The 27,450-nt window shown below is 42.3% G+C and overlaps 1 protein-coding gene across 3 annotated transcripts in view; it reads left to right on the top strand.

The window, feature by feature from the left end:
- Positions 1-10,959: 10,959 nt before the first annotated feature.
- The window catches only part of SH3TC1 (SH3 domain and tetratricopeptide repeats 1), a 63,600-nt gene continuing 47,109 nt past the window's right edge, over positions 10,960-27,450 (top strand). For 2 of the 3 annotated variants that reach the window (XM_090035511.1, XM_090035513.1), the window contains exons 1-3: positions 10,960-11,048; positions 20,450-20,735; positions 24,340-24,414. In XM_090035511.1, the coding sequence (XP_089891637.1) occupies positions 20,495-20,735; positions 24,340-24,414 (316 nt within the window). In that variant the 5' untranslated portion in view covers positions 10,960-11,048; positions 20,450-20,494. The remainder of the gene's footprint in view (positions 11,049-20,449; positions 20,736-24,339; positions 24,415-27,450) is intronic. The other variant, XM_090035512.1, reaches the window with a different exon arrangement.

Below are 27,450 nucleotides of genomic sequence, written 5' to 3'. Positions count from 1 at the left end.
ATAACAGATAGTTGAAATGTTTCTGTAAATTATCATTGAGAGTTTTACAGGCCTCAAACATTCAGCAGCAGAGGTGACCTGCATGATACACACAGGTGAACTCAGGCTGGATCAGGCAGGGGACAGAAGATACACTGCCTGGATAATTTTCTGTTGCAGAAATTCGGCTGGCTTGGTCACTATCCTGTGGGATATGCTTAAACGAATTTCTTCTCCATAACACATTTGCTATATCAGAGGGATTACACAGGCCACAACAGGAGAGGGTTTGACTCCTTTCCTCCATATCCTCTTTACCTTGTAAAGATGTTCAGGTGACAGAAGTCACCAAATACATTTTAAGAGGGTAAGGGCTTGGACACTATGCAGAAAAATTAGAACATATCGCTGAACAAGTCAGGGGCTCACCTTCCATTTGCTATACCATTCTTGAATTATTTTAACTTCATTGAAACAGCGGTATTGCACTGCCGTAAGCATAAAGAGTACTTTTTATGACGATGTTCATCATCTAAACCTTTATTTATAGCAAGTCATCCATTAGGAGCTTTACAATGTGAGAAGAGGACTAAATGATAAAGAACAAGAACATGATCATCAGATACAAATGAAGAAAATATCCCAGCAAACAGATAAGGCAGACAAAGTTTAAGATTATTTTGATCATTTCACCAGTAGGACTGGGGACAGAATATGTATGCCCTGTGTTTAGATTACATGGAAATGAGAACCAGTCTTTTAATTCTGAAATATATTTCTAGGATTAAATTATATTGCTAGCATACCCTTCATCAAAAAACCCAGAATACATTAGAGGAAGAATACTATGGATTTAATACTTTCTCATTATAGCTTCTATAAAATTTAGAAAGCAAGTGTTGGTACAGTCCTCAGATAAAATGGCAAATAATAGGGACCTTACCTTGCCTTTTCATTTTACAGTAGGTTAAATGATCTGAATAGATGGCTGTAATATTATTTCTGGCAATAACAGAAAAAAAATCCACCCACATGTTTGCTAGCCCTAAGGAAGTAGTGAACAAGTATTGTCGGTATTTTCCAAAACAACTGATTGAAGAATATGTGCAGCACCTGCACTAATATCCAGTACTGTGATCTCATGTGCTAAATTGAATTGTTTTTTCCTTGACCTCCCTTTATTTTGATTCACTGATTTCCCCTTATAAAACAATTGCCATCAGATTTATTTTTTTCATTAAGGAAGAAATATTTCCTACACTAAATGAATTTTAATGGGAGCTGAAGGATAGTCTGTTGTAAGTATCATAGAAGTAGGGTCAGAAGGGACCTTGTAGATCTTCAAGTCTGACCCCCTGCCTGGGCGGGAGAAAAAACTGAACTCAGATGAGTCCAGCCAGGTAGGCATCAAGCCTTTTCTTAAAGATCCCCAGATCTTTAAGAAGTATATATAAACAGGATTATTTTCTCTGTTTGTGTCACTTATAATGGGTGACCCAAGGAAGCAATAATGCAGCCTGGTGCTGCCAAAGTATGATATTAACTTCAGTGGAACATCTGGAAACCAAGGTCTAGGTTCACAAGGAGAAGACAAATGCTTCAGGACATGTCTACATCGCGCTGTCCTGCACTTATGTATACCACCAAAAAGTGTGGCTTGCCCACTTGCTCTTGATCTGTATGCTCTATTTAGTTACCTTAGAGGCCTTGAGTGTACATGCCCCGAGCTTCTCTTGGGTTTTCTTAAGCATACATATTAACATATTCTCAAGGCCACTATAAGATAGCTTCACTGCTTTATTTCTGTCATTTCATTTGTGCTGAATGGAAACAAGTGGACAAGACATGTTTTGCAGACACTCTCAGGGCAGCACTGTAGTGCCATAACCAAGCTTTACATGCTACTCTAGGCATTAAGTCCCAAATGAAATTCTTAAAATGCCACTTGAACCCTAGACTCTTCTGAATGTCATAGATAATCAGGTTTTATCCAATGAAAAATATATAAACACCTAAAGTTCTGATACCATCCATGTGGAGAACCACATTTTTGACAACTAAGTGCTTACCCCATACCTACAGCCCCAGAAGGATTCAAAAACTAGGAATTCCCCCAAGCTTAGACTTAATTATACTCTGAGAACACCCAGCCTCACAGGGAAAGGAGGAAAACCCCTTTTACCTAATAGCTCAGTGGTTAGATCATTCACCTAGGATATGAAAAGCCTGGTTGAGGTACAATTAATAACTCTTTACACCTAGGAAAGTACTGTAACCATTTAGCTACAGGGTGCTAAGAAAACTCTCATCCCATAGCATATAGTTAGGTGCCTAACTCGGGTCATTACTTGAATCTTTCCTCTGGAGATCAACAGAAAGAGTTAATACTGCCTAAGTGAAAAGCCTCAAAGAGAAGAGCCACAGCCAACATCCCTCATCAAACAACAGGGGAAAAATAATATTTTGTAACAGAGAAACTGTTGATTCATATCAAACTCACTTGCACAGCACAACAAATTAGTCTTCAGCCAAACTTTAGGTAATCCAATACCTTGATTTCTCCTACAGGCAATTTAAATATCACCACATTTACAAATCCCACATCTGAGCCCAAACAGCTTAGCTGAGCTTTTAAATGGGAAGCCAGGTCACCTGAATGCCTCCCTCATGGGCTATTGCATTTCTTTAAAGTCACCTAAAACAGAGCACTTCACAAAGACCTATTGCTAATCCAGAAGAAAAGAAAAGAAAGCATTTGGGCTTTCCCACCAGTACTTGTCAGGCTATTTAAGATTCTAGATCAAGTACAGAATATTTTTTTTCAAGCCCTCTCCCTCCCAGATCCAATGGTTTGGCTCTCTCCTGACAGGCCCGTATGATGCTGCTTCACCAAAGCTCTCCATAGGTGTTCTGTTTGGGGTTTTTTTTAACTGTGCATGACCATGCCCCTAATGTGCTATAATTCTGAAGTTCTGGTCCACCAGGAAGCTTTATAATCCCATGGCCTAGGAGAGGTGCACAGCATTTAAGCTCCCTGCATAGGTTTCAAGAATTACAGGATGGGGGAAAGGCCTAAATCCCTAAATTAGTTTTGTAAATAAATGTTCCTGAGCATAGTAGGCTCTTCTTCCTTTATTGATCCCCTGACTTCGAGACACAATTCACTTTTCCATTTCCCCATCCTCCTACACACCACATTCATTATTATTTAGAAAAGCAGGTTATTTCTTGGGAAAGGAAAACACTACAAGGAAAAAAGGGGAAGCAATAGTGTGTTGATGATCAGCTTAGGAGAAAAAGTTGTCATTCAGTTTCCAAAAGGTAAGTGTTTACCATTAATTTTTATACTGAGGTTTGGTGGAAGAAGCTCCTGGAACAAGCTTTTCCCATCCTAATAAAGTAGAAACATAAAAACCCTGGTTGGAGTAGGGCTGAAACGTCTGTTTAAATACAAGGGGAAAGTAACTCAAACAATGCAGACTCCTATTAGCATTATATTGCTTTGTTAGAACTGGGTCTGAGCTGAATCTTGGCAATGTGCTCATTCATTGATTTCTTGACCTGGAGCCAAAAATATCATCAAGAGAGCCATGCTAGTCTCTAAGACTCATTAAAGCAAGAAGGAAGCTTTGGTGGGTATGTAGCATGTTGTTTTTCCTGCTGAGGAATAATAAGCTCAATAATATTTAATCTGAAGTAAGTGTAACCCTTATTGACAATGCTACACAAACAGCTTTACAGCTGTATTAAAGTATTGCAACAGCTGGGAGCTTTGACTCAGCATTTTCTTGCAGACTGTAGGACGACAGCATTTCCTTATAACTGGACCAACATATATTTTCCTCTTGATGTTTTTCTGTTTTTACATGTTTACCAAGATTGGGGGGCCAGCTCTGTCTTCCTCTAGGGGTTGGGGGAAGGAAAAGTTATCTTGAGTCTAACAAGGAACAGGAAAAGCTGACATGATTTTGTTGCCAAAACATTTTAACCCCTTAGCTACCTCTACTGGAAGTTCCGGTGCAGAGGTAACATACTGATTGAAGAACATTACTGAAATTAATTTTGCTATGGAACTTAAATTTAGAGTTACTCTAATGTTAAAATGATAAAATAGGATTGTGATCCTGTAGATTTGTTGCAGTCAATAAATAACCCTACTAAGGTTAGTCAGTCTAAGTCAGAACTGCTTGCTAAGAGCTTTACAGAACTGGTTCACACTTACAAGTTGCATAGGACTTTTGAAATCTTCCAAGTATTGTGCATGGATGAGTTAATAAATGTATACAGTCCAGATTGTAGTGCATTACCTTATTTTAGAGTAATGTGCTTAAACAACTGGAAGAATGGGAATGAATCAGACCAAAGTTATGGAAAAAAGATAAAATGGCTTGTGTAAATGTTACCCATACTGTGTCCAGCATATATGGAACAAAGATGTTGTAGAGTACTAGCATACCTGACATATTAAGTAAGAGATTTTTGTTTAAGTACTGGGCTTAAAGAGAATGAACCTTGTAAAGTTGAAACAGTTCAAGGCTGCAGATATAAGATTAGGATTTAAAGCATAATAAACTTTCCTATGTGTTAGAGCAAGAGGAGGAGGATATTCAGGTCCAGCTCTCTTGTTTGTCATTAAATACCAGTAAATAGGAAAACTCTGAAGAGCAAATATTGTTACTTGTGAAAAGTTCCTCAGACATGACAAATCCCATAATGACCATAAAGCAAAAATATCCTTCCTTTTGTAGCTTATATTAGACATTTAGAGTCGGAGTTTGCCCTTCTATGTTTTGTCTTAATGTCTCACCTACTTCAGCAAGTGCATAACTGAAGTCGAATTTGGCTTTTAATAGTAACATATTACACATTAAATTATATTTGATAAGAGCTGCTGTAGATAATGCCTTCAGCCAAACATGCAGCTGCAGTGAGGCAAGCAAACAGGATGCTGAAGGGCAATATCAGAGAGACAATGGAAATGAAAGGAAATGTCTTGTTTCCATATGGAATGTTCTTCTCTGTATCCTGGCAGCTTCATTTGCTAATCTTGTAAAGATCAGGAACAGCCAAACAAAAGCAGGAGCATATCCTCTGTATAGCATTATGTTCAGATTTACAAGAGAGCTCAGGGTGAACAGAAGCAATTCCTAGTATAACAGAATTTGAATAGGTGTTCCAGATTACACAGCACAGGATTGCAGGTGTACACACCCTGGGGTAGACCAGCTGTATACAGTTGCTAAGATGGTGTCCATTATGTATCATATTTGTGCTTTTCCTGTTTGTTACAAGGTATTAGTCTCTGGGGTGATTTTGGCAGAGAAGGTGTTTGTCACAGAAATATTAAATTGCCCATTTATAATGGAAAATCACATTTCTTCTATAAGGCTGTGATGCAACCAGCACAAGAGCCAACTATAGATATGTTCAAACATGAGCAGAAAACTTCCCATATCTAGAGCCCTTCCAACTTAAGTCAATGGGCAGCAGTTAAACAACGTCAAGAATAGCACAGTTTAGGAATCAATTTAATGGCTGTACAACATAATGATGATGCTACCAGGCCCTGGGCATACATTGTGGAAAAAGGCTAAAAGAAACTAGTGATTCTGAAACTAGACTGGAGTCTGAGAAGATTTTGGTTCAATCTATTTCTCATCTATAAACTACCAATCTGATTTAAGGCAACTCACTTAGTCTTCGTGTCAGTGTGAAATACAACTTGTGTACTTCATAATTAGTATTGTGAAGATAAATAAATGGATACTTATAAGTTATGTTTTACAGTGATTGGGGCAACAAAAGGACCTAGAGATATGCTGTGGATTTTCCCTCAACCATTTAAAATTGAGAATGTAAATGAAATTTGAAAAAGTTTACCAAAAAAAAAGTTTCCTTTAATTCAAGTAAAGGAGCAGATTATTTCCTCATCAGTCCTTGAACAGAATTCCCATTAATGTGACTAGAAACTTGGGGAGAAACTAACCTACAGTTTCAAGGAAAATCCAGATGTACATGCATGATTTTAAATAATCAACATTGATAGAAAAATAGTTGATTTTAAAATATATTATTTCATTTCAAGGTACATAATAGTAGTACAAGTTAATGTACACCCAGTGGAAGGGAGGGGCTTTCACCAAAGAGGAGTATACTTCCTTCGCTCCGGCTTGTAGGGGGGCTGTTAGGAAAGCTAAGGCAGATATGGAACTAGGGCTAGCATCAAGGACAACAAAAAGTCTTTTTTTAAATACATAGGGAGTATGAAGAAAGTACCGGTAACGTGGGCAATCTGGTGGCTGCACCAGAGGAAAAGGCAGACGTTTTTAACAATTTCTTTGCCTCCATTTGACTCTGACAGGCCTAGGGCTGGGGAGGACCAAGTTAGGGAACTTCTGGAGGTGTTGGACGTGTTCAGATCAGCAGATCCAGATGCTCTCCACCCCAGGGTGTTGAGGGAATTGCCAGAGGTTATCGAGGGGCCCTTGGCACGGCTTTATGAGCACTCCTGGTGCTCTGGCCAGGTGCCAGACGATTGGATGAGGGCCAATGTGGTCCCCATTTTCAAAAAAGGGAGGAGCCAGGACCTGGGCAACTATAGGCCCGTTAGTCTTACTTTGATCTTTTGAGAAGATTATCCAGGAGCACATCTGGGAAGGACTGGCAGGGGGGACAATGCTCAGGGGCAACCAGCGTGGGTTCATTAGGGGCAGGTCCTGTCAGACCAACCTGATTTCTTTCTATGATCAGGTCACAAAAGCACTGGACGCAGGTGTTGTGGTGGATATAGTCTTTCTGGACTTCAGGAAGGCCTTTGACACTGTCTCCCACCCCATTCTCATTAAAAAGCTAGGTGATTGTGGCATTGATGCCTACACAGCCAGATGGATTGCAAATTGGCTGAGGGACTGCACCCAGAGAGTAGTGGTGGACGGGTCATATTTGACTTGGAGAGATGTGGATGGTGAGGTCCTCCAGTGCTCGGTCCTTGGGCCCGCACTGTTTAATTACTTTATTAGCGACTTGGATGAGAGGGTGAAAAGCACCCTGTTCAAATTCACTGATGACACCAGGATCTGGGGCAACGTGGGTGTGCTAGAAGGGAGGGACAGGATACAGCTGGACCTGGACAGATTACAGGGGTGGGCAAATGAGAATAGGATGGGACTCAATACTGACAAGTGCAGGGTACTGCACTTGGGCAGGAAGAACCAGTAGCATACCTATAGGCTAGGGAACTCTCTTCTTGAAAGCACAGTGGCAGAAAGAGATCTTGGAGTCATTATCAATTCCAAAATGAACATGGTCAGCCAATATGAGGACACAGTTAATAAGGCCAACTGCACCTTGTCATGCATCCACAGAGGAGGGCCACTTGCATGATCTGGGGACAGCAGGGCAGACCCTATGAGGAGAAGCTATGAGACCTGTACCTGTTCAGCTTTCACAAGAGAAGGCTGAGAGGGGACCTGGTGGCAGTTTACAAACTTACCAGGGGGGACCAGAGGGGAATGGGAGAGACCCTGTTCATCCATGCACCTCCCAGAGTAACAAGGAATATTGGCTCTAAGTTGTTTGAGAGTAGGTTCGGGCTGGACATTGGAAGACACTATTTCACAGTCAGGGCAGCTAGGATCTGGAACCAGCTTCCAAGGGAAGTGGTTCTGGCTCCTACCTTGGGGATCTTTAAGAGGAGGCTTGGTAATTACCTAGCTGGGATCATATGAGCCCAGTATTCTCTCCTGCCCAGGGCAGGGGTTGGACTTGATGATCTACTTGGGTCCCTTCCGACCCTACATCTATGAATCTATGTAAAGTAGGATGTATTCATTGTAATGTGCATCTCTTACCATGACTGTCCAGAGCAGTGGGGCTGGACCAGATGACCTCATGAGATCCCTTTCAGCCATAAACCTCTGTGAATCTGTGAAATAGTATACAGCCAATAGATTATTAATATACATCATATCATAAGTTCTTGAGAAAACGTTCCTCTTCCATGTATGCCTACTATTATATAGAATCAGAGAGTTGAAGGAACCTCAAGAGTCATCTAATGCAACTCCTTGCATAAATGCAGTATGCACTGTTCTTAAGCCACCCTTGTCAAATGCTTAGCCTCTTAGCTAAGTACAGATATTCAAAAAAGCCTGAGCCTGAAATGATTCAAGGTCAGTCTAACCTGCATAGACTGAACCTATTTGCAAATGTATAGACATTCACTTTTGATTCTGGAAATGCAGCCACATGCCTGCAGTGGCTTAGGCAAGAAGCTTGGCGGGGTGGGGGGCACTAGACCAAGCCCTCCCTTTCTTTTGGCAGCAACCATAAGGCTGGCGAGAAGCGGGGCATGTGGACAGGCCCTGGTAGGCTGCTGAGTCTGATTATAGAGGGGTTTATACCCCTCCCAGCTGGCTTGCAGGGACCCCAGGTGGCATGCACCTGGAGGGGGAAGGGGAAAGCAGGAAGCAGCCCTTGCCAGGTTTGTCTCCAAATGGGGGGGAGGGGGGTTGTCCCCAAGGAAGGGTATGGCCAGACACTGGCCTCATGCAGCGTATCAGTCAAAGTGGGGGAGGAAGGGGGATTTAAACCCTGTCTCCCCTCTCTCCCACCAGCATGGGGACTCCAGCCAGTGTCTGCCCGGCTTTCTGCCCTTCCAGCCCAGGCAGCACCTCAGGCAAAGGGAGTGCAGGGAGGGGGATTAAGCTCCCCTGTCTCCCCTCTCTACCAATGGCATAGGAACTCTAGCCAGGGTCTGTCCATCTTTCTGCTCCACTGGCCACTCGCATGGTAGAGGGAACAGCCAGAGCCAGCCCAGGCAGCTGAGGCTGCTTCCTGAGCCAGCTCTGGTCACAGCCTGCACTACACGTGCAGTCAGCAGAGCAGAAAGCCTGGCAGACCCTGGCTGGAGTCCTCATGCCTGTGGAAGAGAGGGGAGTTTAATTACTCTCCCTGTCCTGCTTTTGCCTGAGGTGCTGCCTGAGCTGGCTCTGACCATTCCGCTGCTTTGTGAGTGGCCAGTGGGGAGGAAAGCTGGGCAGACCCTGGCCAGGGTCCCCATGCTGGTGGGAGAGAGGAGAGAAAGGGGAATTTCATCTCCCTTTTGTGCTCCCCCTTTTGCTTGAGGCTGCTGCCTGGGCCAGGTGTGGCCATGCCCCACATTTTGTGAGTGGTGAGCAGGGGGGAAAGCTGGTCATACCTGGTCTAGGGGTTTAATCCCTCCCCCCCTTGAGCCTGGTGGCCCATACCCCGCCCCCCCGTACCCTCTCCACTCCAATGGGGAAAAGTCTGGCAGGGGCTGTTTTGCCCAGACCAGACTGTGCCAGCTGGGTTTACCAACCCTACAACCACTCCCTTGTCAGCCAGCCCTCACTGCTCAGGCTAGGGAGCAGAGGGGTGAGGCCAACCCTGCTCTGCTCAAGCAGACAGCCCAGCCCAGCCCAGCCTAGGGTTGCAAAGCATGGTGGGATGCTGGGGGACTCTGATTTAACTTGAACAGGAAGGGATCTGGGACAGAAGTTTCATAAACTGGTTTGACTTAAATCACTTAAGTCTGATATTACAGTCAACCAGGTTTATCTTAAACCAGTTTCAGCCATTTTGAAACTGGTTTATGTGTACTGAAGTTCTGTTCTGTTACAGGTTTAAACCAGTTTCTGATCACTTAAACTGGTTTATATGTAACTTCTGTCCCTAACCCTTGTCTCTTCCTGAAAACATCCAATGAAAGCGATTCTTCAATAATAACTGCAGGTAGATTCACTGTGATAATGGAGTATACTGTGACACTATGTATTATATGCAGCAATAACAAAGAATTCCCTCATTTAAATTGTTTCTTGCTAATGTAGGTAGCAGTTAAAATTCTGAAGGAACCATTAGTTTGTACTAGACAATTGCCCATCAGGAATGACAGGGTGGCAGGCAGGGACATAGCACCGCCACCCACTGGCCCGCCCCACCACTGCCTCCCAGGAGAAGCAGGGAGGAGGAGGGGGCTTTCCCCATCATCCCCTCCACCCCACTTGGCCAGCACCCCATGTCGCCGCCACCTCCAAGGAGCAGGGCCTGGGGCATGGGGGGAAGCAAGGCAAGCGCTGTTGGCTTCACCCCCCCCACTCCATCCCCTCAGTCCCCACCATCATGGTGGTGTTGCCACTGCCACCACAGCCACCTCCTGTCTGGAATGCTCTTGGAGCTCTCTGATTGGTTGTTTCAGTAAGCAATGTGATTGGCTGCTGAGACAATCAGAGCGCAAATAAAGCATTATGGACAGACAGACAGATGGACAAAGGCTTTTATTATATTAGAATGATTATTGGCATGTATTAGAATATATCATTACTAAAATCTTTTAGGTATTAATGTGTATAAGGTCTTTGGGTAAAGGACCATTTTTTTGTTGTACATGTATGCCAGTCTTAGCACAAATGGTTCCTTGCAGTACAACCCCAAAGCGAACAGAAGTAAAGTAGTTCGATCTGATGTAGATTCACAACATTTTTCATATCTTTAACTGATGTCATTTGCCCGCCAGCTATGATATGGCAGTCCTGTTAGTTGAAGAAATGAATTGTCCCCAATCTGTTATGACAGAGAAAATGAGTTCTGCACTTGCTCAATAACAGCTAAGTAATAAGACATAAAACATAAGACATAGGAGTTTAACACTAATAACAGTAGCTGAAATTTCTATCTGCTGTTGGTTGGTATAAGTACCAGTAGTAATACATTTCAATTGTTAAGGACAAGGAAAGGCATGTGAATGAGGCTTTCAACATATTTCTAACACATTCTCTTGCATGTCAAATGGTGAACTTGAATAGTTAAATGTTCTGTGCAAATGTTCACAAGCATTTTAGAACAGACAGTTTCTGCATTAACAGTGTGAGTTAATGGTCAACTTCCTGTTAGTTCACATGTCCAAACTGGGCTAATTAATCAACAGGAAAGGTAAAAAGGTCAGACAGGAAGGGCTGTGTTTGAGAGTCACTTCCAACCCAAGCTGAGGGAGGCTGAAATCTGCTGGTAGCTTACCAGCATGTTAGAGCCAGTTAAACTCAGAACAGGTAAGAGAAACTTTGTCTCCCCTTTCAGAACATTTAGCTGTATTGTCGGCTGTTTGTGCTGAAACTTTTGCCTCAAGTTCTAGTAAGTTTGGTGCAAGTGCATGTAATTGAAGGGAATTATTTTGTTTGTATGCTTTTGCAGAGATGGATTAAAAAGTGTGCAAAGCTTATTGGCTGCAGTAATGACTTCAGCAGGGATTTTGGTGGACTTTTCTGTATTTTGTTTTCTTTTGGAATGCTAAATATAAAGTGGGTGTCTTTAGAGTTTATTGCTTGTTTGTGTTTTAAGCCTTTTCTTCTTTCTGTAGTAACTTCATATCAGCCTTGCTTTTACAAATCTCAGCAAGCAGAACAAGGAGTTTAAATCCACCTAGAAAATGGCCTCCTTTTTAGATCCGATGAATACCTGCAGAAGGCCAATGGAATCAAAGCTTAGTTTTAGTTGCATGATGAAAGATGGGTTTGAGTCCCTTATTTTAGTTGTCAGAGCTTGAACATTTTGAAACTATTATATACTTAATACTTGGATATAGTTTAAGAAAAAGTAACATGCTATTTCAGTATTACTCTAGAACAAAAATATGGCAATATGCACAATTCTGTGACTGCATTAAAGAGGGAATGTTTAATTCTATTAATGTATCTTTTATACACATAAAGGTCATTAGGGTTCTTCATCATTCTTTTACAAAGGTAATGATTTTTCCCTCTGTGGTTTAATGAATTTTTAAAAGCATGGAAGTGTCTGGGGAATTTACATTCCATTTTAGAAGGGACTTGGGAGAGAGTAGGTTCTTAATGACTCTTTATTTCACCCATTTAACCTGGCTACTGAGTTTTCACATATTGCTATATTTTTTTTGTCTTGAAGGAAAACCTAGGTATGTCTCTCTTTACTATGTCTAGATACTAAAGAGGCAATTTATTAGGTGGAATATTGTTTTTCTTCATTAATGCTGGTACCACCTGAAGACTTCAGTGATTTTCTAGGAACCCCTTGTGCTCGTCTCTACACAAGCACATAGTTGATGACTCTCCTTGCTGTGAGAAATCTATGATTTAACAAATGAGATTAAAACAGGCACTTAATTCCATGCAATGGAAAATGGGTCAGTAGAAACAACTGTAACCAGTTGCTTTAGTTGTAACAATGAGTGAGGTGACAAAAAATGTAAACCAAAGTATATAGCAAATTGACAAGGCTGTAACTATTCTGAGAAGTGGGGTAGATGGGTATTTGACCTGACCATTTTGGCAGTTCCTATGCTGGAATACATTTCATTACATTGTTAAATTGCAAGGAAAGCGTGAACTGGATGGCCCAAGTGATTTAGATGTGTTAATAGGGAGGGTGGTCTGCCTGGTCATGCCGAGGATTTGTGATTGTCTTACAACCTGAGATCAAGGGCTAATAAGGTGCTTCTGTATGCTGGTGAGGGAATACAAACGTTACAGTCATAAATTGTCTTTAAAAGTGCCCTCTCTGTCACGGAAGTGCCTGGAGTGTATTCAAGAGTAAGAAAGGTGAATTTGAGGCCATTTACAGATTACCCTTGATAGAATCCCCACCAGTCCGAATCTAGATCAGATAAGAAATGGCTTTCTGAGCTCCTGCGTGAAATAATTTGGCATCCTGGTGTAGGTTCACCTTGGAAGATGCATCAGATGAAAGATGAGCTAAGTCAGTCTGCTGAGGAAGCTAGTAACAATAGACACTAGTGGCACCTTTCTTACTGTAGGAAGCGTCTTGCAAATTAAGCATGAAACAGAAAGCAATTGGAGTATTGTGTGCTGCTGTAGTATACCTGGATGCAGCTGGTAGGTTTAGTCCTTTTGCTCATCCACCCACTACTTTTTATGGAGCATAAAATCACTGAATCAGTGATGGTTGGGAAACCTGTAAGTCCAGTCCTATTAAAAAAAATTCTTCTGTAGTTTTCTCTTCATATAAGTTTTCAAATAGAGTTCGGGGAGTGGAACATGGGCTGTCTGTTTTTGTTTTGCTCAGCTATTTTAAAATTTGTTTAATAAGGGGAACCCAGGTACTTGTACAAGGAGCATCACAGGAGGAAAATAGGAAAAAGACTCTCCTCTGGCCTGCATTGATCAGCTTTCTGTCATCCTGCTTAAGACCCATACTTGTCAGCTATAACCTGTGCTGAATGCAGAGGAAAATAGCCTTCAGATCCAGGCAGGCGAAAACAGGCTGCTGACAGTGGCTCTGTGGCAGGTTGACTTGTTGAGATGAAGGGTGGGCTGAGTCAGTCTGCTGAGGAAGCAAATAACTAGAACAAAAACAAACTTCCAGCTCTGTAATGGGAAGTGTCAAGCTGTACAGCTGGTCTCTGTTCTGCTGGTTCATGCTAATTGTGATGTGCTCTATACCTAGGAAGTGAGCAGCTTCACAGTTACTGAGACGGGTTAGCTCTGTTTCCTTCAGGCAAGCGTTTTGAAATAGAAATGTCTTCCAATTTGGAGAGGTAGAGAGAGTCCAGGGAGCAGCGTCTTGGCTATTAGCTTCTAGGCTGGAGCCAGAACAAGGGATTGTAACATGAAAATTATCCTTTAAAAAGTATAATCCAACTTCACTGTAAAAAATTCAAATGGTGAAAGTGCAATATTTGATTTTAAAGGAACAGAAGTTCGCTGAATATAGGAACTGCCATAAAGGACCAGTTTTGAGGCCTAATCTGATCTCCTCTCTTACGGTAGTTGATACCAAGTGTGTCAGAAAGTATAAGAAACCTTATGGTGGACAAATGTGAAATTAATCTCATTTTAATGTCTAGTAGTGAACAATTGGTTTAAACCCTTGGGCATAAAGTTTACTTTTTCCAAAATAAATTATGTACTGCTAGGACAGTAAACATCCAGCCCATCACCGAATCTTGCCAACTTCATATGGGAAGCATGAGCTAATAAGAAAAATTGGAAGGAGGGGGGAGTTGACTACGACTCTCATAAGTGTTTGTCATGGTTTTTATCTTTTCAACTTTTTTTTTTAATATTTCAACACAGATCAGAAATATGGTGTGTATGTGTAGATACATGTATATGGCTTGTGACAGATGGTATATAATTTAGATTGCTATGTTACGCTCTGTTACAGATTGCAGCAATCTGAATAACACGTCTGTCACAAACAATAAGCATTAAGGTATGGGGAAAGGAAGAAAAGAAGAGAGAGGAATAGAAGAGGAAAAAGTATGCAATTAATAACCAGTTAAATGCCAAAATATTAAAAAAAACAAAAAAACAAAACCTCTTCAAATTGCACCAAACATTTCAAAGGAGTTATGCCTGCAAAATGTGACTCCCCATGGACGCCAGGTGCGCCATCTCACCGTACCAAGTTTTGTCCTCCTTTTCAATACAATCCTGTATGTCACTAATAAGGTAGGCTGTAGGAATGCAATTTGGAAGGTTTTAAAAGAAGTGCTCAGTATAGGAATGGTTTCCCTTTTCCCTGCCTCTGTGATCTGTCCTTTAACTTGCCTCCGACATATTATGACTTAAGCTGCTGATACCCCTTTGACGTGCTCATAAATTAAACTTTGCTCAGATGTCTTTTGGCACCCTGCTCCATGCACTCCTTTTGGCTAGTGTGTGACCTTGTTTACATGTGTCATCCTTAACCACACACAGGGAGAAAAAAGATGGCAAAAATTGGTTAATTTCTTTAAATCATTTATCACCTGAATTTGTGGGATTCTAGTACTATGTACATATTTGTATATGAGCCCTTCATGTTTTAAAGTGTTTTCTTGATATTTGATAGAGAATAGTTTCTGCTGAGATGTAGGAAGTGGTATGTTCTGAGCATGATTGAATCTGGTACCTATTTAGCCTTGTTTTCAGACTACACTTGTCTTAATAGCACAGATGTAAAGGAACTCAAGGGTTTCCAGAATAATGTGCTGCTGCCTTAGGGGTTTAGTTGTCATTGTGACATTGTCACAATAGCTGATCTATATTAATAGACTGTGTCATTCCAGTTGCAATTTTTGTAAGCCAGGTGTATAAATACATCTGATCTTGTAAACCTTTTACTCATGGGGTGGGGGTTCACATGAGTCCCATTAGCTTAAATAGGAAAGTCATAAAGGTAAATTATTTCTATGGCAGTGCTTAGAATCCACCTTTGTGGTCTGTTCCTTATTGTGCACAAAAGCAATGATGTACAAATATTTAAGGAACTTCTTTCCTTTAAATCTTTAGGAAAATTCTATTTTGTATGGCACTTGAACCTATGAATGTCATGAACAAGACAGGAAGAACTGAAGCAGCTGCTTCTGAGTAATTTGCTATGGATATAGATTAAGGGTAGAAAATAGTGCCAGGAGATTTTCAGGATTTCTAAAATGTTCCTGTTTTAATTTGAGTCTAATATCTATATATATTTTAAAGGGCTATAAAATTTTTCTCCTGAATAATTTTTTTAGAAGATTGATTTGTTTTAACTGAAATATTTCATTCAGTTTCAAACATGTTTATGCTTACTATGATTGGCTTTAAGATCAAAACATAAAAGTTGTTTCTAATTAGAAAACTGCAGATTTCATTTAAAAATTCAACATAAAAAAATTGCAAACAAATTTTATGATTGGTGAAATTTATCAAAACTGAACTTTTCCTATGAGGACTTCTGGTTTCAACTAGTGGCCATGGTTCAATGAGAGAATGTGTGTGGAGCACCCTGATGAGAAAAAACTAAATGAGTTTGAGTACTATTATAGGGTAGATCTAAATCTGAGAGAGTTGTTTTTCCAATAATTTTAATATCATTTACACCCCCAAATATGGCTTCAATTAGAACTATTTTAAAGTATACCGTGCATGCACAAAGCTGTAAAATATATTATGCAAGTTTTATGTCTATTATATGATTCAGAACAAATTTCTTTCTTATTGGTTACTGTCCTGGTCTGTTAAACTCAGGGAAAGACCAAGCACATGTATGGACCGTTACATCCATAGAAGTTTCCTGCTTTTTTCCAATTTTAATGGTTTATCACTCTGTGATCATGTCTGATGGTAGAAACAGTTTCCTAAGAAAGGAATAAGGAAATGGAGAAATACAAATGTAACTTCATAGACTCTCACAGCTATTAATTATTAGAACTAGAGGTGCACCGATATATCAGGCCCATATCAGACTGGCACCGATATAAGGAAAATTGACAATATTGGCAATTGGGGTTTTTTTGGGCTGTTGTGGCTGATTGTCACTGATAAATGCCCTGTGCATGTGTGCAGCTGCAGAACAGCATGCAGGTGGCTAGGAGTGCTGCCTGGCAGCAAGGAGAGTTGCCGGATCTGGCTGGTAAGTCTGTTGTGAGGGAGATGTGGGTGGGGGGACAGATGAGGGAGGGAGTGGGGCTGGGGCAGGGGTAGGGGTGGGTCCTGCACAGCCCAGGTGGGGCACAGGAGGGAGCCATGAGTGGCTTATCCTGGAGGGCATGGGGGAGGGGAGGAGTGGGACGGCTCCCACCACTGCTCATACCCTGGGAGCGCATGGGGGTGTGTGCCCCTAGAGGGGCAAGGGTGGGCTGCTGCTGTGGGCTGGGGGTGGTGCCAGGTTCTTCCCGGTGGGAGGTTGGGGCAGGTCTGTGCTCAGGGCAGGTGGTAGTGGCACTGGGAGGTGGGGGGGGGGGGCTATGATGAATTTTGGGGTGGCTTCAGCGCCTCCCTCCCAGTACTGCCACTGTCTGCCCTGGCCCAGCCCCCTGCCAGGAAGAGCTCGGTGCCGCCCTGGCCCCAGCCTTTAGTGCCAGTCTGCCCTTGCTCCACATGCAGATCCAAGGGCACACACATCTGCCCTTCTGGGGTGTGCACAGTGATGGGAGGTTCCCCCCCGGTATCCTCTGGATGAGCCACTCATGATTACATCTCACACTCCACCCCAGCTGTGCAGTGCCTGCCCCAGCCCCACTCCCTCCCTCACCACTGGGGCCTCAATCTGCCCCCTCCACACACCCTTTTCCCCCCTCTTGCTCCTTCCCCCACAAAAGACTTACCAGCCAGATGCTGCTCTCTGGGCTGCCCAGCTGCATATTAACAATTGGTTTGATTTTGGCTGATATAGGTCCTTAAAAATCAGCCATTGGTATAGGCCCAAAAAGTGTCTATTGGTGCACCCCTAATTAGAACTATTAATATTTTTTACCCAAGCAAAAATAAAGAGGATGTCAGAATACAGCACAATTGATTGCTGGTAAAAGATATAGCAGCCAGCCATCACAACCCTGCCCACTGCCTTAGCCCCTCCCATGGCTGCCTCTGCCCACCCCAGCTCGGTACTTAAAAGCCCTCGTGCTCACCAGGTGCAGTGTGGTGATCCCTGCTGCCCCACACTGTATAGGGGGCTCTGCCATGAGGTCCCTGACCCCCCCCCCCCAATGGGTGCCCTGCCCATCAGGGCTCTGGCCCTTTAAGGAAAAAAAAACAAAACAAGAAAAGCCCCAGGACTCACTGCTCCTGCAGCAGCCTTTGGGGGCTCATGCAGAGCACCCCACACAGCGTGGGGCAGTTGGGAGCAGCAGGGATTGCCGCCCACCTGGCAGCAACCGCTGAGTCGGGGCATTTTTTAATTAAATGCTGGGAGCTGGGGAGGGCGGGGCAGCCATTGCTGGGCTGGGAGAGCAGGCGGGGGATGGGCCTGGCCTGGCTGATTTGAATCGCCAAATTGAATTGGGACAGTGATTTGAATTGGCTGAATCTGAATCCGAGGCGACTTCTAGCTGCTTCGCACAGGCCTACTGCTTATGCCACAGATTGCCCACACCCACTCCTCTACTTAAGTCAGGATTGTCCTGATCCATATCATCCCACCAAGTCCCCATATAACCTATTTCTATGACTGCACAATCAAACCTGCTGCTGCACAACTACCAGCACCAGTAGGACCCTAACCTGCCACAAGTAAAACATCAGGATGAGTACTGTCAGTGTCGCACCCCTGCAAGACTTGTTCAAATGCATTCAAGACATTTGATAAAGTACATAAGGTAGATATTAACATTTCAGTTTTACATATGGAGAAAACTGGGACAATCTCTGTCCTATTCACTCTTCTCTATTCCTTCTTTTTTAGTTTAGTTGGTGCTTTCCTAATAACTCCTCCCCACCCCCCAAAAAAAGAAAAAAAAGCAACAACCAACAACATGAATTAACATGATAGGAACAAGAGATATACCATTATTGATTAGTCAAGCCTAGGCCCAGTATCCTGTCTTGCAGAAAGCACATATTAAGGGAGAACGTAGTGCCTGATCTATTGCATTGATTGCTCTACTTATGTTGTGCAGTGGAACCTGGGTGCTTCATAGGGTTTGATTCCTAACTCCAGGCAAATATAAAGAAGCTTGAATTATGCAGGGGGATTCAGAGCCACAGCAAACAGCTGTGTGGGACTGCTGGTATGCTCCAGTTATTTGTTGTGGTTTTATATCAAAAAGTGCCAGTTGACTGAACAGGGCCCAGGCTGTGTTCCAGCTGAGTGCATTAGATGCAGGGGTGGCAGTGGACATAGTCTTCCTGGACTTCCGGAAGGCATTCAACACTGTCTCTTGCCCCGTTCTCATTAAGAAGCTGGGGGACTGTGGTGTCGATGCCCACCCAGTCATTTGGGTCACCAACTGGCTGGAGGGCTGCACCCAGAGGGTGGTAGTGGATGGGTCCTTCTCAATCTGGAAGGACGTGGGCAGTGGGGTTCTGCAGGGCTCCGTCCTCGGGCCCACACTGTTCAACATCTCCATCAGTGATTTGGACGAGGGGGTAAAAAACACCCTGTTCAAATTTGCTGATGACACTAAGATGTTGGGGGATGTGGGCACACTAGAAGGAAGCAACAGGTTTCAATCAGACCTAGACAGGCTACAAGGGTGGGTGGATGTGAATAGGATGGGATTCAACACAGACAAGTGCAAGGTGATGCACCTGGGGAGGAACAACCGGCACCATACCTACCGGTTGGGGAACTCCCCTCTTGTCTGCATGGAGGTGGAAAAGGATCTTGGCGTCATCATTGACTCCAAGATGAACATGGGCCAGCAGTGTGGGGATGCAGTCAGGAAGGCCAACCGTACTTTGTCACGCATCTACAGATGCATCTCGAGCAGGTCCAAAGAGGTGATCCTAGCCCTCTATGCGGCACTGGTCAGGCCGCAGCTGGAGTATTGCGTCCAGTTCTGGGCGCCACATTTCAAGAGGGATGTGGACAACATGGAGAGGGTCCAGAGGAGGGCCACTCGCATGATCAGGGGACAGCAGGGCAGGCCCTACGAGGAGAGGCTACGGGACCTGAACCTGTTCATCTTCCACAAGAGAAAGCTGAGGGGGATCTAGTGGCCTGTTACAAACTAGTCAGAGGGGACCAGCAGGCACTGGGGGAGTCACTGTTCCCCCAAGCACTGCCAGGAGTGACCAGGAATAACGGTCACAAGCTGGCAGAGGGCAGGTTTAGGCTAGATATCAGGAGGTGCTACTTCACGGTCAGGGCAGCTAGGATCTGGAACCAGCTTCCAAGAGAAGTGGTGCTGGCTCCTACCCTGGGGTTTTTAAGAGGAGGTTAGATGAACATCTTGCTGGGATCGTTTGACCCCAGTATTATTTCCTGCCATGGCGGGGGGGTCGGACTAGATGATCTACTCGGGTCCCTTCTGACCCTAGAAACTATGAAATATGAGGTGGGAAGGATAGTCCACTAGCTACCATTACAAAGCCTGCACTGAACCTGTCACGTGTCTGCTCAGTCAGCTAGGCCATGCTCCAGATCAGGGTTTGGTGGGGAAGAGTGGAATCTGATGATGGGGGATGGTGATTTTCATAGATTTCATAGACATTAGGGCTGGAAGGGACCTCGGGAGATCATCGAGTCCAGCCCCCTGCCCAAAGGGCAGGAAGTCAGCTGGGGTCATAGGATCCCAGCAAGATAAGCATCCAATTTACTCTTGAAGGTGTTCAATGTAGGCGCTTGAACCACCTCCGCTGGCAGACTGTTCCAGACCTTGGGGGCTCGGACAGTAAAGAAATTCTTCCTTATGTCCAGCCTGAAACGGTCTTGCAGGAGTTTGTGACCGTTCGACCTTGTCATCCCATGGGGCGCTCTGGTGAACAGACGTTCCCCCAGATCCTGGTGGTCACCCCTGATCCAATGTATTCTTCAATTGCTAAAGATGGTGCAGTTAGTGTAGTAAGCTACAGACAATCATTAGATGGCTGGCACTAATTTTTCCTCATCCCCACCTTTCTCTCTTCATCAGAGAAAATGCCATCTGTACAAGATCTCTCTACTGAGATGAATGTGGCTGCAATATTTTGCTTGTGCACACCATTCTGGAAGCGGCTTTATATGTTAAGAGTATAATTATAACTTTGGGTTTTTATTTTTATTTTCTTAGAAATTTGACAGGCAGGTTCTCTAGCAGCTGCTGGAATTGCAGATTATGGAGCTCTCTGCACTTGGAGTGGAAAGCAGCTCTTCTGTTCCTGGGCTTGACAGTACTTCAGAAGAAAGGGGATTCCCCAGCACTGCTCCGTATTTGGAGCAGAAACAAAAGAGCCATGGAGAAGGAAATAAGCAGCTACTGGAAAGGAGTACATCTGATTGTACAAGTTTGGTAACCAATGGTTTCATGCCCACAGCAGTTGGTACAGAAAAGGAGGTGTGTTTGCAAGGGCAAAATGGTAAGACCTCTATAGCTTCTGTTTTTTTGCTTTGGCTACTTCATTTTGTTTGTTTCATTTTTTGTGCTGCACAAAAAATGTATTGTATTTTTCAGTCATTTACATTTTTCCTGCAATGTTTTTATAGTTGTTTAACTGAAAAATATAATTATATTTCCTTGAAGAGCTGTATGTACTCTTATAATAAAAAACCCTAGACAAATATCTCATTTTGGTTACGTTTCTTTAAAAAAAAAAAAACAATGGATACCTTACCTTAACCCAGAGGTAAACTAAGATTAGGATGACAATTTGATCAAGCCTGACCAGCCTGGGTAGTAAGATCTGAAGGCCCCAAGTATTTGTGGAATATAAGTACTGTTTGCTCGGATCCATAAGACTTTAGGGCAGGGGTGGGCAAAATGGGGCTTGGGGGCTGGATGCGGCCCACCAGGCCATTCTGTCTGGCCTGTGGGACCCCTAAAAATTTTAGAAAGTTAATATTCATCTGCCCTGGACTGCCTGTCATGTGGCTGTCAATGGCTTGCCAAAACTCAGTAAGTGGCCATCTGCCCAAAATAATTGCCCACCCCTGCTTTGGGGCTAGGGACAGGCATTTAAAAAGCTTAAGCCTGAATTAATTCAATCTTTGCAGGTTAGTTTAACCCGGTTAAGTTAAATCACTTTGTAATTGTATAGACATCTCAGACAGGCAGGCACATGCCTGCAGTGTCTCAGGCTAGAAGCTGGGGGTGCTAGAGCAGCCCTCCCTTCCCTTCCACAGAACTGAGCTGAGGCAGGGGGTGTGTCCAGGCTCTGGCAAGATGCTCTGATTAGCCCAGTAGGGAATTTGATTTGTTTATCACCCCCTAACCATGTTTCTCACCCCCATTAAGAAAACAGAGGGGCATTACCATCTACCTAATGAGTCTCTCTTTCTCCATAGCAGGGACTGTAGCTAGCATGTGGTCTGCTAGCTAATACACCTCTCCACAAGGCAGGAATTCCTGCTTAACAGGGAGTGGTGATGGGAAGGGCGGGAGCAATCAGCTCTTTTTAAACAGTTTTTCCAAAGAAGGACATTAAGCTACCTATTGATTAGCTAAAAAAGCCTGTCTGCCTTGGTTATCTCCCACAGCACAGACTGTGGTCTGCTAGCTAATGCTGAACTGTCTGCATAAGGCAAAGGGGAGGGAGGAATAATCTCTGCTTACCAGGGAGAAGCCAGGCAAAAGCTGCTGTGCCTGCAAGTCTCTGCTGAGCAGTGCGGAGGGGCCAGCCTTGCTGTGGAACAGAGAGCATGCTGGGGGTTTCTAGTTAATCTTAAACCAGCAAGGGGTCTGGGACAGACACTGTATAAACTGGTTTGACCCAAATCAGTTAAGTCTGATACTACATTCAACCTGGTTTATCTCAAACTGCTTTCAGCCATTTTTAAACCAGTTTATGTACACTGAACATCTGTTCTGTTACAGGTTTAAACCAGTTTCTGATTATTTAACTGGTTTATGTGTAAAGTTTGTCCCTCGCTTGTATGGCCCACTAAATCTGGTGTTCTTTCTCAAAAGATTATGTGGACTTGTTTCTCTAGCATCCCCTTTCTAGTTAAGCAGCCCTCTTAACTTTTCTTGAAGTTGAAAGTGATAACATGTTGCCAGAATCCCAAGAATGGCTTGTTTTGTGCCTGTGACTAACCACAGTAAAAGTAGAACTAGAGCTGGACAGGAATCACAGCTGGGACAGGAAGTGTTTATACTTAGGATAATAATAGCCATGAAATCTGGTCAGGCCAGCATTGCAGTTGCAGTGCAGCTAGACTTAATTTGAACTGGAAGGTATATTAAGTGTTGTTTAGTAAACTTTCCTGTTCTCTATCCTCCTTCTCAGCATGGTGGAAACAGGAGGATGAAGCTTTGCAGTTCTTTTAGGTAGAATGTTTCTGCTATTAAAAGTGACTAATTAATGGACTAATTTGGAGAGGGGTTTTAAAATGGTAGATCTTAGTTAGTTGAATGGATGCATAAATGCCAGTGATCAGACAAATCTATTTGAAAATGCATTAACTGTGTAACGCACAGTTAAATTCTACACTGCTTCCCCCTCAGGGAAATCAACCTCTGAGGAAGAAGATTCTGTGATATCCAGAAGAGACATACATAGGCATCATCTAATTTGTAGTTATAACACACCTGCTCCCACTGTATTATCTTTTGATCTTAATGGCTTGTTTTTTGCAAGATAACTCACGGAGTCAACACCACATTGTGGAGAGACACCATCCGTAATGTGTATCCACCTAAGGTGTGGCAGACTGGTGCATGGGGGTTCCACAGTTTCATAGGGCCTGAGGGAACCCTGCTGCTGTAAGCACTGGGAAAAATTGTGAGAGAGTTGTCCTCAAATTCCTACTTCCACTTACCCTGTCAATTTTGTGAGTAGTTCAGTCTCCATAGCTTGAGTTCAGTCGGGTAATTGGTATTAAACAAGTATTATATTCCTGTTCCCGCTGCAGTGGGAGCCCCTTGGCATCACCTTCCTGTCCATGCCATTGTATTCAGGTTGATCTGAAAAGGTTAAAATGAAAGAAATGCATCTGTGCCTTTGATGGTAACATTTTTACAGATATTCTGTTCTAGCTGAGTTTCCCTTTAAAATGCTGGTTGACTCTGACTCTGGCTTTCTACTGTTCTTCATGTTTACATAGCTAATAAGTGGGGAAATCCCCTACTTGTATTGTATGCTTATTTGGTTGCTTGCCTTCGTGTAACACGAACAGATGCTCTATAGAGAAATTGCTGAATAATAATTTTTATGCAATGTGCTACTGCATATTGCAACTGCATACATTTTTTTTTTTAAGGGGGAGAAATGTGTTCCCTGTACAAGTTTGTTTCAGTGTAGCTTAAAAATGGCTTCAAAAGGACTATTTTTTAAAGAGTTATTTCCATTTCCCTTCCTCCCTGTTTCTCCTTATTTGGCTGGAAAATCTTATGAAAAAACTGAAAATTGGCTTGAGATTTTCTCAGATTCCAAATGGGCAGGAGTTTTGAATCCCTCGAGAGAATTCTCCTTCTCTGTTTGCGAGTAGAGTGGGTTTTTAGAAAGGATTATGTTATCAGAAAAAATGTTTTCAAATTTTAATGAAAAAGGGGAATCTTTTAACTAAGTTTCCCACTTGCTCTACTCATCGACCATTTTGAATTATTCAGTTTGTAACAAAATCATATAGAAGGAAACAGTTCAGAATTGCATCTGGGGTAACTCCAGTGTAGGCATATTGACTTGATAATTCAAGATCCTTTGTCAATTTACCCTGGCTGAGGATACGAGCTGTGTTGGCATATAGCAGATTTTGGCTCAAAGAATTAAAATCTGAATAGAAATCTTAAAGATGGGAAAACTTCAGTTACTTGAGATATCGTAATCCTCCTGAGGTCCCTTTGCCGAAAAGAATGAAATGGAGACTATTGAAAGTTGGGTACACATGCTCCCCTAACAATTAAAGTACAGCTTGTTCATCATAAGGAAACAAAAAAGAACATGCACATATTGTACTCTATAATTCACGGCAAAATTTGGGCTTATTTATGAAAATACCTCTTAGCAGCCATTCTGTTTGTTGCAGACTTTTCTAAGAATGATAAACATTCAAATATCAGTTCAAGAATAATGTCAAGCCCAGCTGAGAGTATTCCAACAGGTAGGCCTATTTTATTTTGTTACAAGTTACCCAGATATGCATTTTTACCATCTACATTTACTCTTCAACTGAACTGTGAGATGATTGTAAATGTTTGCACACCGTCAGATATCAATTTTATCACAAGTCTCATCTTTTCATTTCTTTTTGTTTTAGTTTTTTCATGGAACAACTCCTAGTGGCAAAGGATTTGTTGAGAATGCCAACTTTTAATTAAATAAGAAAAATGAATCACTAACCCTTATGAAGAAAGCTTAAGTTTCACCATAATGTTTCAGAAAGCAGAAGCTGAATAAAGGAACCTAACATTGTTTTGAAAATCATAAGATACTAATCATGAGACTTATTTTTATATGGGGGGGGAGGTGTATAATGATTTGTTTAACCCTTGGGGTAGTAACAATAAATCTCTTAGTAGGCAATTAGGAATATTTCTTGGGCAGGTAAGCATACAGTCCTAAAATTTAGGTTAATTGAGCAGAATGCTGTGTATTGGGTTCAATGAATTGAAAATATTGTGTTTCTCTTTTGTTTTTTTGCTTGCTTAAATTTTTTCTCCTTACATGTGAGGCAAAATAGTCTGTGATATGTTGTTAGAATAAGTTTTATTAACCCTTTAACATAAAGGGTCAATTTTTTTGGAAGTTTAAACAATACTGTATGCTTATTTACCTTATATTCAAGCAATATAGGTACACATTTTCAAATAATATAGGCACATAAATGAATAAATTGATTAGTTCTATGCTATTTTAAGGTATTCTGGGGTTCTGGAGGAAGTGTGCTGCTGTAGCTAGAAATCTGAGTTTGGGTTCTGGGCCAAATTTTAAACATGAGGTGAGCAGCTTCAATTCCTATTATACTGAAATAGTCTCTTCCTAACCTGTTGCAGCTCACGGAAACCAACAGAAAGGCTTGCATTTGGCTCACTTTGAATCTAGATCTAGTAAAACATGTCAAGTAGAGGTGCACTGACACATTGGTCTGATTTATCGGATCAGCACCAATATAAAGAAAATGTATTAAATGAGAAATCAAGAGCCACCACCCTGCACCCCCCGGATGAGCCACAGCTCTGTGCCATGCCCTGCCTCAGCTAGGTAGTGCCTGCCCCCTTCCCTCTCCCCTCCGTGTCCATCAAAACAGATTGACCAGCTGCACGCAGCTGTATCAAAAATTGGATTGGTATCAGCCGATATGCCTCCTTAAAAATTGTCTATCAGTATTGGTCCCCAAAATCTCTTTTGGTGCAGCCCTACATTCAAATAATTAATTTCAAGCAGGTTAATAATCCCACCACTTTCATTGGGACTATTTAAATACTTCATTTTTAAGAATAGGCTGGTCTTTTACTAATTGGACAGTGTGCTCTGCACTTATGATGCAGAACACACTGATGTTTATAGAAATGTTCCTATTCATTTCAGTGGTTCAGATTAATTAAGTCAAAGAAATAATATGTTCAGCGTTTGCAGGGAGAAGTATGTTTTATCACTTATTAACTCTCTAGTTTGTAACAGGAACAACATAACAGGAATGCTGGTTAATTAAAATAGTGGTCTCCAAAGTAGGATGCGTGCACCCCAGGGGGTATGCAAGACGATCCATTGGGGTGCGGGAAGAAAATATTAGAACTTCTATTTTATATTTATATAAATATACATATATTGAGGGTGCGTGCTCAAAAATTTTTTTACTGATAGGGGTGCGCGATCAAAAAAGTTTGGAGACCAAGAATTAAAAGACTAACCATAAAAACTCTAGAATTAACTATAGAAAGATTATAAATTTTAATATTGGGTTTTATAATCTATCACGTATGAACAATCTCTTAATTGCTTAAATCGGTAATGGCTGCAAAGGAAATGAGTTGATCAAAAACGGTAAAAACAAATAGCTATCTACACATTTCTGATCAAAGCATGTACAGTTTGTTTTTTGGCTTTAACATTTATAATAAGGTTATTGATCCTCAGCTATTAAATAACTATTAATAATACTGTCCTGTTCTGAGGACTCCTTCTTCCTGACTTCAGAAGGATTACATTTACTTTTGAACTACAAATGTTCTGATGCATTTAGGAAGCAGATCACTTAGAACTCTTAAGAATCATAGCAGTTTAGAACTGAATGTAAAGATACATATTTTACCAGATTGAAACCACTGGATGAAATGTATGAAAGAGAGAATATTTTGAGGTGTATATAGAAAAGAAAGGATAAGCAAAGGTTGGGGTATTTGCTGCAGTGCAACATGGTGCATTGCTCTAGCACCTTACAGCGTGAATTCTCGACAGAAATAGTTTACTGTGGCTTTTCAGGAAGGTATTACAATCAGTAACATCATATTAATCAGTTATATACTTTATTAGTCAGATGAGTGTTCTTTTTCAATAAGCTGGCCTCTTCCCACGAAGTTAGGAATGAAGGAGTTTCTCAGCAAGCTGCTAGATAGGCTTTTATTGATTCTGTATGTCTAATGAGAGACGAAACCATGGTCTTGGTCATGTAGACTATTTAAAGTTCTTTTGTGAACACAGATACAAAGTAAGTAGAGCCGATCCACCTTTTTTCCAGGAGAATGTTTGGTTTCTGGCTAAACAGTAGGACTGTGCGAAACAGCGCCATTCCATTTCGACTTGCATTTTGATGGGACAGCATTTCGTTTTGAGTTTTGTTTTGGTTCAAAACTGCTGTTCCGTTTCATTTCGTCAAAACAGTTTTGTTGTTTTGACGCTGTTTCAACATTTTGCCCATAGGCTACAATGTGGACGCTTAAAACAGCCTATAACTTTGTCATTTTTGGCTTGCAGAAATGGTAGTCCCTTCTGAGGGCATGAAGCCTGCCAAGTTTCAAGGAGATAGGTGAAGGGGTTTGAGGGGAAACTGCACCCCAAAGCCTTGAAAGCAAAACTCATGTCACATGTATGTATTAAGCCACAGTAGCCCCTGCTGAGGCTACAAAGCCTGTCAGCTGTTGAGGAGGTTGGTGCAGGGGGAGTCTGAGTTCTGAGGCCCTACACCTCTAGCTGCTGG

This window comes from Crocodylus siamensis, chromosome 2 (assembly GCF_052110815.1).
Source record: "Crocodylus siamensis isolate JL-2025a chromosome 2, ASM5211081v1, whole genome shotgun sequence".
Taxonomy (NCBI): Eukaryota; Metazoa; Chordata; order Crocodylia; family Crocodylidae; genus Crocodylus; species Crocodylus siamensis.
This window is presented reverse-complemented; position numbering and strand designations above follow the sequence as displayed.